The sequence below is a fragment of the Lynx rufus genome, unplaced genomic scaffold (assembly GCF_022079265.1).
Source record: "Lynx rufus isolate CCGP_SWC_20201006 ecotype Redwood Valley unplaced genomic scaffold, mLynRuf1.p SCAF_10, whole genome shotgun sequence".
Classification (NCBI taxonomy): domain Eukaryota; kingdom Metazoa; phylum Chordata; class Mammalia; order Carnivora; family Felidae; genus Lynx; species Lynx rufus.
In genome coordinates this window covers 6,173,517-6,190,026 of record NW_025814824.1, presented here as the reverse complement: position 1 = coordinate 6,190,026, position 16,510 = coordinate 6,173,517, and the positions used below count along the sequence as shown (strand labels likewise).

Below are 16,510 nucleotides of genomic sequence, written 5' to 3'. Positions count from 1 at the left end.
TGTCCCGAATTCTGAAATGAGGAAAAGTGCCTGCGACTTACAAACTATTTAACCTGAAGTTCCTCTGCAGCTCATTTAACAGACAAATTGGGAGCAAGCCTAAAAGATTTATTTCAGCAATTACTACAAACCCGCCTATGTTCTGTTAAGACCGAGGTATTTGTAAAACTATATTTTTTCACCTTAATTACTATCATTATGATAGAGCAGATAACACAATGTGCAGCTTTCTCTTTATTTCAGAAATGCTAGAGTTGCCAGTAGCATAGGGATCATATAGTGAGAGACGACCAGGGAAACAAAAACCATTTAAACCGGTAGAAATTTCAATCAGAAAATAGCAATTCTTTTGACGGAACAGACTGAACAGCCAACCTGGGAACAGTGTCGCAAATCGGCAATTAGCATGAGCAAGAAGCTGTTGCCCGCCCTGGACTGGAGGGAGAGGGGGAAGGCAGGAGTACTGGAGTTCAGAGGCCAAGGTCATTCTACAGACGCTAGAACCACAACGGGCCCATCCAGTGGTAGCAGGAGCCGAGGAAGAGATGTGGGTGCTGGTGGAGAGGCCCCTATAGCATAGAGCATAGGGGAGAAATACCCCGACTTCTCCCTCCCGCTTGCCCTCCAGTCTTCCCACCATGCCTCCTATTGGCTGTCAGGAGCCTGGGGAGATAACCTGCAGGAGTCTCCTAGATCATTCATTTAGTAAAATTGATCTCATGGCCTTAGACTGTATTAAAACCCTGTGTTGGACCTAAAATGTGCTCCACACATAGGAAGTAATTAGTCCCACTATACTTTGTGCTGCTTAGGTAAAGTCTGGAATATAGGTCATGTTATACTGGCAAACAAAGTGAATCCAAGTCTGGTCTGAAAACTGTCCTCTGAGATAGGGTTGAAGGAAGTAGCCATGTTTTACCCAGAAGTCAAAGATGATATGGAATCTTGCCAGTTATCTTCAAACACCCGAAGGATCATATGCAACAGTGAATAATAATTGCTAACATTAACCGAGTTTTTGCTATATTCTAGGCACCTAAGTCATTCAATCATCCTAACACCTCTGTTAAGGATAAGTATTATTGTACAACCAGAAGGCTCGACAGGTCATGTAACCAGCCCTTGGCTCAGCATAGTCAGACCTTTCAGACTTCTGTCTACTATGCTGCCCCCATGTTGTCTTATTAAACCAGGCAATTACCAATGGGTTGAAGCTGCCCAGAAGCAAAGTCTGGCTTGGCAGAAGGATGATCTTTCCAATGAAAGTTTAGCTTTCTTATTGTCTAATCATGGTAATGGCTACTCCTGAAAGTAGGAGCTTCCATTAATCGATGTATTTTGCCCAAAGTTAGTTATCTAGCAGGTTACTAATATCAGAAAAGTGTTAGTAAGGTAAAAAGGGACATTTCATAAAGATAAAGTCAAGACAACAGGGAGACATAATAATCCTAAATGTGTGTACATCTAGCAACATAGCTTCGAAACATATAAAACAAAAATAAAACAGACCTAAAAGGAGAAATAAATCCTCAGTCATGTTTGGAGATTTCAACTCATCTCTACTATAATGGATAAACAAAAAAGAAAATAGAAGGGTTCAGTGAACACAACCATCTTGGCCTAACTGACACATACAAAACTTACACCCAACAACTGCAGAGTAGGAAGTTGGACTATTTTTAACTTTAAGATGACTTTCATCTCTGAAATTCTAAAATTTACTCATCTTTTCCTAAGAATATCTCCCTTAGTCCAGCTTCCCTGTTGTGTGTTGTTAGTAATGTATTTTCGGCCACTTCCCAAATATGCATGAGGCTGTGGAGGTGTCTTTAATGCTGTAAACATGCAGGCTGTGGGCTCCCATCCTTTCCCCAAACCTTGCTGGTTCTTTTAAGTGAACATCTCTCTCATCTGCTTCCTCATTTGTATATCCCACATTATAGCCTCAGCCTACCTCCCGATTCCCGGCCCCCTGACCTCTGAAACCACCTCTCAACCTGGCCCTCAACCTGGCTTCTTGTTCTGAGCTATCCTGCAGGAACCAGCCACACCTTCATATGCAACACATTGCTGCTATGAACCCATTTATTCTTCTCCATCCCCCCAAAGACCCCAGAACTTACAGAAACAATCTACACCAAAATAGGATGAAATGATTATAAGAGGACATCAAACCAAGGGAAAATACGTGTAGGTAAATAACGTAAAATGAGAGATAAATTCATGCTTCATGCCTCAAAAATTCATGCTTCCAATACTATTGGATTGCTAGAGGTAGATCAAAATTGGCTTCAAGGGCACTGGTAGGTCTAACCGGTTCAACTGCTCAGCAGGATGCTTCAAAACCTGCTTCCCCTCATCTTCCACTAGTTCCGTGTGCCCCTAATTCCCCCTGGGAAAACATGTCCCTCCCCCCTTCCTGTGTCTATTGCTCTATCCCCAGACTTTTGCAATTACCGAGAGAATCGTCGATTCCAATGCAGAATTCAGAATAATGTGGCCACGACTGGCATGAGTTCAAGTCCCTCTACCTACCCCAGATTCCAGCTGTTTGGAATTTTACCTACCTCATAGGGTCCTTGGAGAGTTTAACTGGGATAATGTGTGTCAAGGAGATAGAATCAGGTTTTAGAGCCACTCACCCCTGTTCCTCTCCTTGGACCCCTGGTCCAAGTCCTTGACCAGGTGAGCTCTACGCACAAGAACCAATAGCCAAATGGGAAATGAACTCCATTTGTTAAATTAGTAACTGGATGAGCACATGACTTTCTCCCTTCCCCTCTCGGTACTTTAAGGCTTCTCTGGTGATTTACACTGGAGAACATGACTTAGAATAAGGGCCTCTTTTTTCCTGCACCCCCCTCCTAACTTAGAGTCCGTGTTTGCCGAACAGGCCCTAAAATTACTCATCTACCCAGCCTCACGGATAATGAAGTCCATCCCACCCACCCAGTCACAAGCAGAAGCTGGAATACCGTGAGCCAGGAAGATTTCAGAGCTGTTTGAGGCAGGCAGGTCAGTAGGCCCAACTGAGTATGCTTTACCGCATGGAGACAAGAACTTCAAGAGAGGCCCACAGACCGTGAGCCACGCTTCCAGATGAGGTCACTCACCGCAGTGAACAGTGACCCCGTGAGCGTCTTTGGCTATAACTAATCGAATTAGCAACTCACAACCCAGAGACACAAAGGGAAGTACTCAAGGGGCAAAACTGTGGAGAGGGGCCTGAACATTCCTCCCCCTTCCACAGTACGTGAAATCACACAGCGTGAAGCTTAGCACCTGGAAAGCACTTGCTTCCTCATACACATTGGATGTTTTCCACAGGGCTGTCCTCATGATTTTAATGTAACATTGCTTTTCAGCATGGGTGTGCCTGTTGATACTCCTCCCAACAGTAAGAAAAAAATGGTTTCATCACACCTGAGCCACAAACACAAAGATTGTATCAAAATTCTGTTTCTTAAAAATTTCCTAGCTAATGGAAGTTAGTACTCATTTCCACTTCCCTTCACCAAAAACCAACAGATTACTTTCCATACTCCCTGGTATCTGCATATGTTGTTAATATGTCTTTATTTGGGGCTATCATCTAAGATAACAATTTGTCCTTGTGTCTTATTGCTTTCGATGTCATCTGTATGCATTTTAGATCTCAGTTTTTTAGAGGGTAGGGAGCCACTTTGGATTAATTCACTCAGCATACACTATACACAGGTGTGTGTGTGTGTGTGTGTGTGTGTGTGTGTGTGTGTGTGTGTTGTACAGGATAAGTAAGTAATATAACTAATTCTTAACTCTTTATAGGTAGAATCTAGGTCTTTATTTTTTTCTCCTCCTAATTTCATAGAGAAGGGAGGAAATGGGGAAGTGGGAAGAAAGTTTTCTTCTGAAAAGATGTTGGAAGAAGCACCAAGTAAAACAAGAATGTGGGGATTATCTAGTGATTTCATTTAACCACCTTCTGTCTTTTCTCCAGTCCCCGGTTGTAAGATAATTTACGGGAATACAGGAAGCCACAGAGTGTGATAGTGGAAAGCACTGTTGAGACTTGGAATCAAACTTCCAATGTGCAGATGTTGGCTCCAGCAGTTATTAAAGCCTTGTGACTCTGGGCAAAATACTCAACCTCACTCGCTTCAGTTACCTCCAACAAAAATTGGGAATACCAACAACACCATTTTTGTTATATTATGAAAATGTAATCCTTCAATGTCAGTAGCATGATATCTGGGACACAGGAAATGTTTACAAAATTGAAAGCATAATTACTTAATATTAATAATGATAATTTTAGCCATTTCACATGGCAGTGAGTACGGAGATCTCTAGGAATCAGAAAAGAAAAACTTACTTCTTTTTCTTTTTGTATTATCCAGCTTCCTACAAGAAAATAAACACTCATATCCTTAAGATCCCAGGGGTAGATGAGGTACAGCTCACCTGCCAGGCTGAAGGTTATCCCCTGGCAGAAGTGTCCTGGCCAAACGTCAGCGTCCCTGCCAACACCAGCCACACCAAGACCTCTGAAGGCCTCTACAGGGTCACCAGTGTTCTGCGACTAAAGCCACACCCCGGCAGAAATGTGAGCTGTGTGTTCTGGAATGCTAACGTGAAAGAACTTACTTCAGCCATCATAGACCCTCATGGTAAGAGCAGCCCACCCTTCCCGACTCCAGTAGTCAGGAAGTAGATGGCATACTCAGAATGAGTAACTGGAGGATAACGTAATAAAAAGTCTATTTGTGGAGGTGTGGTCAGGATCTAGAGAAGCGAGTAAGGTTATTGCCAGACCCTGGGGCTTCAACAGTCAGAGGAGTGACTGCTACTGTTGGGGTGGTTCCCGGATGGAAGCCAGGGAAACAAATACCCCAACCTCACACTCCCCCCGGCCTCCAGGCTCCTGCCTGTGCCTCTCATCCGCGCATCCAGCTGCGAGTCAGAGAACAAGGGAGTCCCACTGATGTGTTTCAAAAAGGCCAACCTCTCAGAGCTCAGAACCCAGTGTTGAAGTGCAGAGGGTGAATCTGAAGAGGAAACAGATAATAGCCAGCATGAAAGCTAATCACTGTAATTCGGGCACGGTGCCTAGAGAGTCAGCAGAATAAATGTGACTTTGCTGGCTCTGCTGACACTCAGGTGGGTGTGGGGTTTTCAAGGAAAGCTGGCCTTTTGTAAAATCTTTCAGAGCCTTTGCTGATGGCACTGTGCCCCATACTTTAGAACTTCATACACCAGGGAAATTTCAAACAATTTGGGAGTCTGTTTTATTTTGTAGTTGCTGGGTAAGAACATCTATTTGCCAAATAAGAGCAACTCTACACCTAGTATCAAAATTCTTCCCTAAGAGACGGGTCACCTTCTCGCCAAGCTCATCATAAGGTTCCTCTTGCCCCATCTAACAAACTGCTGCAAACTTTGTGGGCTTGAGACAACACGAATTTATTCGCTTACACCTTTGAAAATCAGAAATCCCAAATGGGCTTCACTGGGCTTTAGTCAAAGTGTCAACAAGATTGCAGAGGCTCTAAGGGAGAATTATATTCTTGTTTTTTCTAGCTTCTGCATTCCTTGGCTCATGGTCCCTCTTCCACCTTCCAAGCCACCAGCTGCATCCCTCAGACGTCTGCTTCTGTCATCACATCTTTCTTTAATTCCCCTGCCTCCCTCTTCCACCTTGTAGGGACCCTTGTAATTGCATTAGACGCCTTCCCCCAACCTGACAATTCAGGTTAATTTTCCCATTTCAAGGTCCTTAATATAATCACATCCGCAAAATCCCTTTTTGCCTGTGGGGTAACACGTTCACTGGTTTCAGATATTAGAACATGGACATCTTTGAGGGAGCCATTATTCTGCTACCGTGCCAGCAAAGGATATAATCTCCGAATAAAGGGCAGTCCCTAGCACTGCTTAAATTTGACGTAATTTATAGAAACTTTAATATTGTCATTATATTCCACTTTTTGCCCTTTGTCTTAGTTAGACAAAACAGAGCCTCCAATAGGAGCTCATGTGGCATGCCAGTATTTAGGTGGTGGCCTCAGGGAGCAGGGATGGGAGGCTTAGGAGATTCAGACCAGAAGCAAGAATTGAAGTTGTTGCTATCAGCAAAACGGGAGCTCAAATACCCAAAGACCACCTGGGAAGTGTACAGACAGCCTCCCACGATGCTCACTCAAAGCACTTCAGGTGGAGGTCATCTCCTTTCACCCCTGTTGGTTGACAGCAGTCTGCAGGACTGTGCACTCCATGCTGGGAGCTATGCATGCATGTGGGCTGAGTGAGTTCCCCCCAGCACCTGTAGTGTCAAGTAATCCCAGGGCACAAAGCAAAGTACCCATTTGAGGTGAATGAAGCAAGTCAAAGGTCACCAGACTTCTCCCGAGCTGTGGCTGAAGTTAGAGGTGAAGCCAAGAGGAAGTGAGACAGGACTGCAGCAGTCTGTCCCTTGCCCTATAAGCCCCGTGACTAAGCCTTCAGGCTGGGAGGCAGCCATGAAGCCATACGGTATCTCTTCACAAGGTTTCATAGGCAAGAGTTCATAGAACAAGCTACAGTTCTGGCTGCTGAAGTGGATGCCAAGCCATAACCGATCATTGTCCTCTCTCTCATCCCCACACATTCTAGATCTCCCTCGCTCAGCACTTCAGACGGAGCAGAGGAGTGGGGGCAGGGAGTGGGCTGGTGACACTCGCTTTCAACCCTGAGAGCACCGAGCCCTTGGTTGCCTTGCCCGGAACAGACTGACTTGCTGCAGTTGCCTTTTCTTTGTTATTACTGAACGTGGAAGTACAAAAATCAGAGAATCCATGGATCCCTGAGTTCCAGACCTAACCTTCTGTGCCTGCATTAGGTAGCAGCTCTCACGTTCTTCATGGTAATCAAGACTAATCGCTCTGTCAGTAGAGAAATTCTTTACTCTGCCTGCTGGTGCACCCATGGGTAGAACTCAAGCTATGAATTTAGATGCAGTAGAGCATATCCCTTGATGGAAGCATTTGCCACTAGGAAGCTGGACCTTTAATCCAGTAGAGCCTAAATTTGTGCGGATAAGAAGGAAAAATCCCACATGTGGGTCACTGAACATAACAGTGAGAAGGACCAAGCTTCAGCATCGAGGAAACCCTGGCACAGAAGCAGCATGTGCTTGGGGTGAGACTATCAGGGGGAAGTGAATCAGAACCTGACTGGAACCATCCATCATTCAACCACATTCAGCCCTGGCTGAAATCAGGGCTGGGACAGACAGGATAGAAGCTGGGGCATCAAAGATATCTGCTCTATCTCAAATTAATTTATATTTCATCATGAACTGGCAGGACTGAGGACTTTGAAGTGACTCAATCCCCATCTCATCATTAATTTCCCAGGATTTTCTTCGGGAGGAAAAAAACCCTCCCTGATATAGTTTTCAGGGGGCAGCCAGCCGCCTTCTCACTGCCACCCCCTCTACCAACCCCCCCCCAATCTATCCACACTTTACTACCCAATTCCAACACTAAGGTTAGCCCAGCTTCTTTCTAACTGAATGGATTTGAGAAAGTGAGACAGTAAAGAGAGATGTCATGCTAAGAATCTTGGTAGAAATGAAGACATTAGAAACACCTCATTTTTAGGGTCAACTTTGAGGAAAAATAGTGAATTAGGCAAGCTGGTCTTTAACGTTCTCTACCTCTCTTTTTATCCCAGTGCAGATCCTGAGACTTGACACCTTATGAAAATTGAGATATACTTAATTCATACTAGGGCTTTAGAGGCTTAAATACTAACAGTCACAGAGGAATTTATTTTTCTTGGAATTGTTGAGTAACTGTCCTTTGCTGTGTGGAATTTCCTGCCTGGTTAAGTGTAGGCCAGTACTTTGGATGGAATGTGGTTTTCCAGAAGGATCAGGGAAATAGGGGCCTGGGTAAGATGAACTTGGAGATAACTGGAATCTAGCCTTTGCACCACCGATTACATCAGTGTTTTTTTCTTTGCGGTGGAGAAGTAGGAAGGGCACACTGACCATTCCTCTGGAGACTTTGAACCAGTGATAAATTATGAATGAATGAAGGTGGTTCTTCTTTCCATGGAAGTCAGTGTAGCTGAATGAATAGTCAACAATCACAGGAGAGGCCCGTGGGGTCTGCATCAGCTCAGGATCTTCTAGGATATCACTCATAAATGTAACTGGCAAGGGCACGGAGAGATTTTCATGCAGTTAGAGACTTTCAGCCTACATTTACCTATTCTTCCCAGAATTATATTCATGCTACTACCTCCTGACATGGTTCCTGGGCTCTGGTCAGCTCTCCTTCCTCACCAGTGCTCTCTGAGATTTCTGGCACCTCTCCCACCCCCATGATTTCTCTGCTCAGGCAGTTTCTTCCACAGAAAACATAATTACTCACCCTCTTCACTGCCTTGAAGTCTGCCCTCTCTCCAGAGCAGCTTAGATAATCCCAGGGCACAAGGGGTCCTTCCCTTATCTCTTCTTCTAAGACTGATTACCTGTACCATGACTTGGTTTGCCTGTGACTATACTTGTCTTTTATCTTTCATTGTATTTTCATTGTTCACATGGGTCTTCTTTGTGGCAAAAGCTAAAACAGTATGGCCATACTAAGCTAAAACACACTGCCCATACTAAGTGCTCAATTAATGTCAGATTAGTGGGTTGGAGGATTGGCCTTGATAAAACAGTCCCATTATCCCAGCCAACAGACTGTGTGGACCACCAGATCAGAGCAGTCAAGTGACCCCCTGGTTTGTAGCACTAATACCAGCAACAAATAACCAGTCACACATCCTCCCACGGTTCCTGGCATTTTAAGCTGCTTTATGACTGTCCTTTTTCTGGTCATTCTCATCAGTTGAGTTGCTCATTGCTGATTCTGTGACCCATCACAAACTTCTCTAGAAGTCAGTGAATAAAGCAAATAGAGCAATGAGAGTCTGGTGGTGGGAGGTGCCCCAGTGTTTGTAGGATGGATGACTGAACATCCTAACTTGATCAGAAACAAAAGGGCAATGAGTCCATTTTCCTTTTGAAACAGGGTTTCCTCTGCTCAGCCCATTGTTGCATTTCATGAGGAAATATAATGGGATTGGAACACAGGAAAGAACTATAAAAACATTTTTATGGGGCCGGAAGTGAAGCCATCCAAGGAGACCTGGAGGGGACTCTCTGGCAGTGGTCAAGAGCATGGGCTCAGAAATCAAACAGACTTGATATTTAAATCCTCTCTCTGCCACTAGTAGCTTTCAGAACATGAACATATAACTGAGTCATCCTAGAACTTGGTCTCACATTTGTAGAATAAGAATAATGACAGATACCTTAGAGGGTGATGGTGAGGATTAAATGGAATATGACTGCTAAGTCCTTAGCACTCAGAAAGTATGGAAACGGGGGGGGGGGGGCGGGGAATATAGTGCCTCTACCAAGAAGCATGGCTTCCTTGAATGCATGGGACTGTGGGGAGGATGAAACCTAGTTTTCCCATTGTATCATCATATCATTGTTAAGTAACATGTAATTATTATAAAATAATTTATAAGAATATGTATTAGAATAAAGGCTAAGCTGCTACAACAGAGAGACCTCAAAATGTGACTCAAACAAGATAGAAGTCTATTTCTCTCTTAGGTAATTCAGAGCAGGTAAGTGTCTATATTCCATAAAGTTATTCAGTGATCCAGGTTCTTTCCATCTTGTTGCTCGCCGTTCTCTAAAATGTTTTCTCTGTTGAATTGTCAAAGCCGGGTCACTGCCACATCAAAAAGGAAAGAGAGTCAGAAAGGAAAGTCAGAAAGGAAAAAGAATGGTGGAAGACTTATCCAATGTTTTAAGGCCAAGGCTCAGAAGACCCATGACTTGAACTTAGCTTACATGGCTGGCCCACATCTAACTGCAGGGGAGGCTCCAAAATGTAGTCTTGAGAAGCCGTGTGTCCAGCTAATAACCTCATACTCGGGGAAAAGAGAGAATGGATTTCAGGGATAAGCATCAGTCTGCCACAAGGTAAATAAGGACAGGGAGGATCGGGCTAGGTAGACTAGATAGACAGTGATTAACTCGGCCCAACAAATCCTTATTGACCTCTTTCATGTAGCTGGCACTTGGCTCTATAGGGGATTCAGAGATGACTTAGGTGAAGTCTTTGCTCTCCAAATACAGTCTAAGCAGACAGATGTTCATTGTTAGAAAGTCTTGAGGGACGAGTAGAGCTTCTGTATGCGAAGGGACTGTGAAGAAACCTTCAGAGGACAAGGGTTTGTAAAGAGTCACTGAGGTAAGGACTTCTCCTGTTGTGGGGACACTGAAGGTCTCAGGGCCCCTTGACTTACAGTGCTACTGCAGTGGTACTTAATAAGCACTTCCTAAAAGTAAAAGAGCTGTTGTAATTAGTACAAGCTATCCAATGTGTGCATGAGCCAGGCTTCTGAATCCTTTCTTCCTTAATGTTCACCACACTGTTTTCAATAAAGACAAATATCTGCGGGGATGGGGATTTGATTAAACCAATCTGGGCTTGCAATCCTGGCTTTGCCACTTATTTGGCATTGATAACCTCAGATAGATTTTTTAGCATTTCTGAGCCTTACTTCCTGAACTCTAAAATGAGGGGCTCAGATTAAATGATGTCCAATCCCTTCTCACCTAAAACAATCTGTGATTCTCAGATGGCACTGAGATGGGGGAGAGGGAAGGCAGTTGGCAGGATTGAGCCTTTCCTCCTGAGCACTCTTGCCAGGTTTCTCCTGGACCACAGTGTTATGTTTATTCTGCAGTGGTTACTCCATGGGGCAAAATGCAGGCTTTTGGAAAGGGCACAGCTTACCTTGGGTATGCTTCTTTCTCCCCATTGTGAAGCCCCCTCCAGTTCTTCCTCACTGTCAGTCTGGAACCCTTATTCTAACTTCTAGATACTCAGAACTCTCCTTTACAAGGCCTTCCCCTGTCTCCAAAATTGCTTTTCTCACCCGCCTCTCCAGTAAACTCACCTTTTCCTCAGTGCCAGTCCTCAGTGATTAGCTGAGACAAGGAAAAGGACACGCTGTAGTAATTCACACTAAGGTATGAATGTCTGGATTTTGTATGTTAACACTATCTACAATATTATACTTTTTTCCCCAAAAGGATCCCTGTTAACCCTTGAAATTGATTGACTAATGGTATAGATTCTAAACACTGTGAATGCTTGACAGTGGAGGGGGAATACATGTTTGGGTTGAGAGACCATCCTACTGGAAAGAAAGATGATGATAGATAGATAGATAGATAGATAGATAGACAGACACAGTAGATGGATGAGAATGATGAAAACCATAGAATCTGGAACCAGACAGCCTGGATTATATCTCAGCTCTGTCTCTTACAGTGCAACTTTGGAAACATTTCCCAGACACTCTGGTGTCTTCACTGGTAAAATGAGGGTCATAGCAAAGCCTGCCACATAGGATGGTCGTGAGAAGTAGATGAACTAGTACCTGCAGGATACACAGAACAGTACCTGGTTATAACCTCCTCAGATGGTCAACTTGTTGGTCTATCTCTAAGTTCCCATGTAATGGGATTCTGGTGTTGTTGTTGTTGTTGTTGTTGTTTTTTCATCCAGGTGACCTAGAACCCAAGATCCCTTCAAATTGGCTGCTTCCTGTTTTCATCCCTTCCTTCCTCATTGCTTTGATTTTCATAGCTACGATGACAGCCCTAAGGAAACAGCTCTTCCAAAAGCTTTATTTTAGAAAGGGTAAGTGAGTTTTATTCATGGTAACCAAGTGGACTGGGTGTCTGCAATGTGGGGTTCTGCTTGGCCCCAGCAGTCTACAGCTCCCCAGTTTCATACCAATCTCCTCAGGGCTTATGAATCCCTTTGGGCTCATCCTGATGATTTTTTCCCCAGAAGAAAACGGCCCTAGTCTTCTTCAGTGAGCTGAAATCCTCATACGGAATATTTTTAAAGGAATGTTTTGTTCCTATGCTGAAATAGTTTGCTTTGTTCTTTGAGCCAAGAAGAGTCATTAGCCTCATGAGATCAGTGTCATTTTGGTAATGCAGACAACTATGTGGTCAGAGTTCACGGGCAGGAGGATGCCAAGATCACTTCTGAGGATTCCTTCAGTTCTCTCCCCCTCTTTCCACTTTCTGGGCGTCAGCTGGGCTAAGCCCTCCCCAACCCCTAGGAATCTGAATCCCTTGGTTGGTAATGAAAGAAGAGAAGTGTGTGAGGCCATTTGCGGGCAGGAAAACCACCTGTTTTGATGGCTCCCTAATGTCTTTCAGTGGCTCCCCTGGAGTCCCTCCTCAGCCTATCCTATTCTCACCCACCTACTCCTGTCATGTAACCTTTGAACCCTGGCCAGAATATCTGCAGACTTGTCTTCTGGTTTCCTAAACTGCTCCTTTGTCAGCACCCAGTAAGCTCCTCCCAAGGTCTACACATGGCCTTGTTTATAGAAAAGGAAATGACATCTGGGAATAATCCAATAGGAATTGGGGGTGGCCATTATTTGAGAATTGGGAGGCTTTTTGGTGTTTGTTATGCTACATTTACAGTCTAACCTCTGTATTCTCATCTGTCTCAAAATACTATCATGCTCTATTTGTCCACTGCCCTATGTATGCGTTAACTTGGGTGCTAACCACAAAACTCTCTACTATAGAACCCAAGGAACTATTGTCAAAAGAAAGGGGAGTGGAGGTTGAGGAAGAAGGAAGAAGGAAGAAGGAAGAAGGGAGGAAGGAGAAGAGGAAGAAGGGAAAAAGAAAAAGAGGAAGAAATGATAGAAATGGAGAGGAAGGGCATTTCACCATAAGGGAGGAATTATAGTGTCTTCTCTCACAGAACTTTAACTAAACAGAATCACTTCTTTTTTTCTTTAAACATTTTATTTGGGTGGCGCCTGGGTGGCTCAGTCGGTTGAGCAGCCGACTTCGGCTCAGGTCATGATCTCGCGGTCCGTGAGTTCAAGCCCCGCGTCTGGCTCTGTGCTGACAGCTCAGAGCCTGGAGCCTGTTTCGGATTCTGTGTCTCCCTCTCTCTGACCCTCCCCCGTTCATGCTCTGTCTCTCTCTGTCTCAAAAATAAGTAAACTTAAAAAAAAAACATTTTATTTGGGGAAGGGGGAGCAGAGAGAGAGAGAGTTAATGTCAAGCAAGCTCCCCCTTAGCACAGAGCCTGACAGGAGGCTTGATCCCACGACCCTGGGATCATTACCTGAGCCAAAATCAAGAGTCGGATGCTCGACTGACTGAGCTGCCCAGATACCCCAAACAGAATCACTTCCACAAATCTATGACCTCAGAGAGCCATGGCAGATGCCCCTCATTAGAGTTTAATCTTCTGTCATTCTTCTTTCACCTCCCCCATACACACCCCTCAGGAACAGGTCTATACCAAAGTTCTAGGCCTGCGACCTAAGAACTTAGTCACGTGAGAAATGAGCAACAGAGTTTTCTGTCCTTACCCTGTCTGGGAGAATGAAATGGGGTCACACTGAAAGGTAGAGCAGAAAAAAGTCTTTCCCTTATCCTTCACCCCAGTCTCAAGAGTGAGCGAAGCTATCAGTAGTTCCACACTAGGTGCAAGGCTTGGGTACCAACTGTGGTGGGAGACATTTGATGCTAATAAGAGTTGAGAGAGTAAATTTGCAAATGGTTCCTTATTTGTTTGTAATGAGCCAGAGTGAAATCATGGCTGCCTGTATAATACAACGCCATACCCCAACTCACATGCGCTGGGATCTGCTTTCCTTCATGGGAGGCACATGGACACACATGCACACACATCTGTGTGCCTTGCATGTGTCATGAAAGAAGGTTGAGAATGGCTGACCCTGTAAATAGAGCTTTAAACCAGAGTCAGAAGGCTAGGTTGGGACCTGAAGCTGCCATTTATTGGCTCTATGATCTTGTACGAATTACCTAACTTCCTTGAGATGGCTTTTTCTATCTGTAAAATGGGAAGCGACATGAGAATGAGCGTTTTACTGCTTATTGACCCAACCTCACTGCCACTACTGAGGTTCACCTGGACTGGAACAGAACCCTCCCAACTTGTCTCCCTGCACCCATTTTTGCCACCTGCAGTATGGGTCTATTTTCCCTTCTAGCCAGAACAGGCTTTCAGATTCTCAAGTCTACACGTCTCCATGATCAGACCTCGCCCATGGCTTCCCACTGCTCCCCAGGTGTCGCGACCGGCACGACAATCACCGAGGTCAGGGTCCTGAGGGTAGGGGAATGCAAGAAAAAAAAGAAGAGAAAGTTTGGGAACAGGAGGGTCCCCTGGGCTGATGGCCCAAGTGACGGCTTTATTGTTGCTGTACACAATCTTTTATAATATAAGACTCTTATGGATCAGGTCATTCTAAGAATAAACAGGTTTCACATGATCGCTGCCAGCCAAAACATTTAGTTCTGTATACCTTGTGAACTTTCTGAACGGGTCACAAGACCTTGTTGATAGATTGCTAGCAAAACACAGTTCCCATGTTTGTTTCTATCTGACTCGGGGTAGAAAAAGGGAGGTAGCATTACTGCCAACACCTGCAGACCACAGGCTTCAGGAATTAACTTTCTCAGCCTTGACAAGGCTTTCGTATGCCCTTGAAAGTGGGGGAATGGGAGGGGGAACCACCGGGTTGGCTTGAGTCAACAGGGAACGTTGCTCGACCCGGTCTCAGCCTGGCACCGGGGCCCGGCCCCCCACACCTAGGCGAAGTCCCAACATGCCCTGAGTGGTGTGGCTCACAATTCTGGCTTTTTCCTGAGACACCATCACCCTCGTTCTCTAAGCTCTAGCCATGTGAGGGTCCTAAGTCCTCAGTGCCACCCCACCCCTTCAGATCTGAGTTTTCTCATGTAGCACGCGGTCCTCTTAAAGTATTTTCTTCTCTTTGTCCACCTGACTTGGTGTCATCCCTTAAAACTTGGTGAAGCTACTACTTCTTCAAGCCTCTCCTGATTCTGCCCCCCTCACCACACCCATTACAGGACATCCCCTTGTGAGATGCTTCCGGTACCTACTTCTCCTTCCAGCACCCTCAGCACACAGTTATACGTCTAGGACCTGTTTCAATACCTTGGGCCACAAACTCAATTGCGTCCCTTTTAATTTTCCAACTAATTCCTCAAGCACCCACCTGCCTGTCTTAGACATCCAATGTCTCCCCCTTACAGCATGGACTTCCCCACCTCCAACATACTGTCACAAGGCCAACTTAGCCCACAGGGCTGCTGCTTCCAAACAGACAGGGAGGCTCCTGGGGAGCCAGGGCGGTTCCCCTGAGGGCCCCGATTTTGAGCTCTTTCTATTCCCGCCATGCACATCTCTGTTCCCTCTGGGGGTCTCCATCGACCATGCAAAGGCAGCCTTGCTGGTCCAGATCCCCACAAAGACCAGAGTGATCCAAGCTGACACTTTTCTGGCCCCCCTCATGTGTGCTTCCGTGGTTCCCGAAGCAGGACCCTCAAGGGCTGATGAGGCAGAAGGGGCTTCCCGCTTTCCCCACAGCTGTGCCCAGCCAGCTTCTTCTGGCTGAGGTCTTTATGTTAAGTCTGGGATGCCAGTCCTAACTTCCTTCTCTTGAGTTCCTCTTCAAGTCATTGCTGTCCTGAACGTCTCAGTCTATCAGGGAGAGTCAAGTAAAGGGGTGGCTCTCTTAGTCCCTCTCTGCCCAGAAAGCTCATTGGCTCCTAAACGGACTTGCCCATCTATGACTCAGCGACCAGCTCTGCACACCATGCTGTACAGGGAGGACAGCTGTGGCCAGTCCACAGAAGGTTCTGTTTACCATCTCTACCTAAGAGGAGCCCTCAACAGTGCGGGGCTCCAGGTGACTCACTGTGTTCTAGAGAAGGAGCTGGCAACTTCTGTTGCAAAAGTAATGTAAAGTTCTGCCTCATCTGTTGGTCTTTAAGTTTCATGACTGCAGGGGCTGTGTTTCTCTTATTTACCAATAAATGCCCAGTGTCTGAAACATTGCCTGGCACATGTAGATAGATGTTCAATAAAATTTTACACATTGAACCTACTATATGCAGGTATCCATGCTAACTTGCTCTGTATAATATAATAGCTGTATGTGGTTATTCAAATTTAAATAAAATAAAAATTCAATTCCTTGGTCATGTTTTAAATGCTCAATATTGTTAGTGGTCAATAGCCACGTGGGGCTAGAGGCTATTGGACGGAGCAGATATACAATATTTCCCTCTTTGCAGACAGCAAAATATGTCCCTCTTTGGACAGCACTGGGCTAGACCCTTTACAAACTTCTTTTCAGTTAATTTTACAAAAACTTCTTGAGGCAAGGAGTAGTGTCTACACTGCACATGAAGAAACTGAAGCTTCAAAAGTATTCTTTTTTTTTTTTAATTTTTTTTTCAACGTTTATTTATTTTTGGGACAGAGAGAGACAGAGCATGAATGGTGTAGGGGCAGAGAGAGAGGGAGACACAGAATCGGAAACAGGCTCCAGGCTCTGAGCCATCAGCCCAGAGCCTGACGTGGGGCTC

The 16,510-nt window shown here is 45.0% G+C and overlaps 1 protein-coding gene across 1 annotated transcript in view; it reads left to right on the top strand.

Annotated features, from left to right (window-relative positions):
• The window catches only part of PDCD1LG2 (programmed cell death 1 ligand 2), a 59,296-nt gene that overhangs the window by 25,986 nt on the left and 16,800 nt on the right, over nucleotides 1–16,510 (top strand). Inside the window, exons 4-5 of the mRNA XM_047101242.1 lie at nucleotides 4,380–4,649; nucleotides 11,607–11,741. Of these exons, the coding sequence (XP_046957198.1) occupies nucleotides 4,380–4,649; nucleotides 11,607–11,741 (405 nt within the window). The remainder of the gene's footprint in view (nucleotides 1–4,379; nucleotides 4,650–11,606; nucleotides 11,742–16,510) is intronic.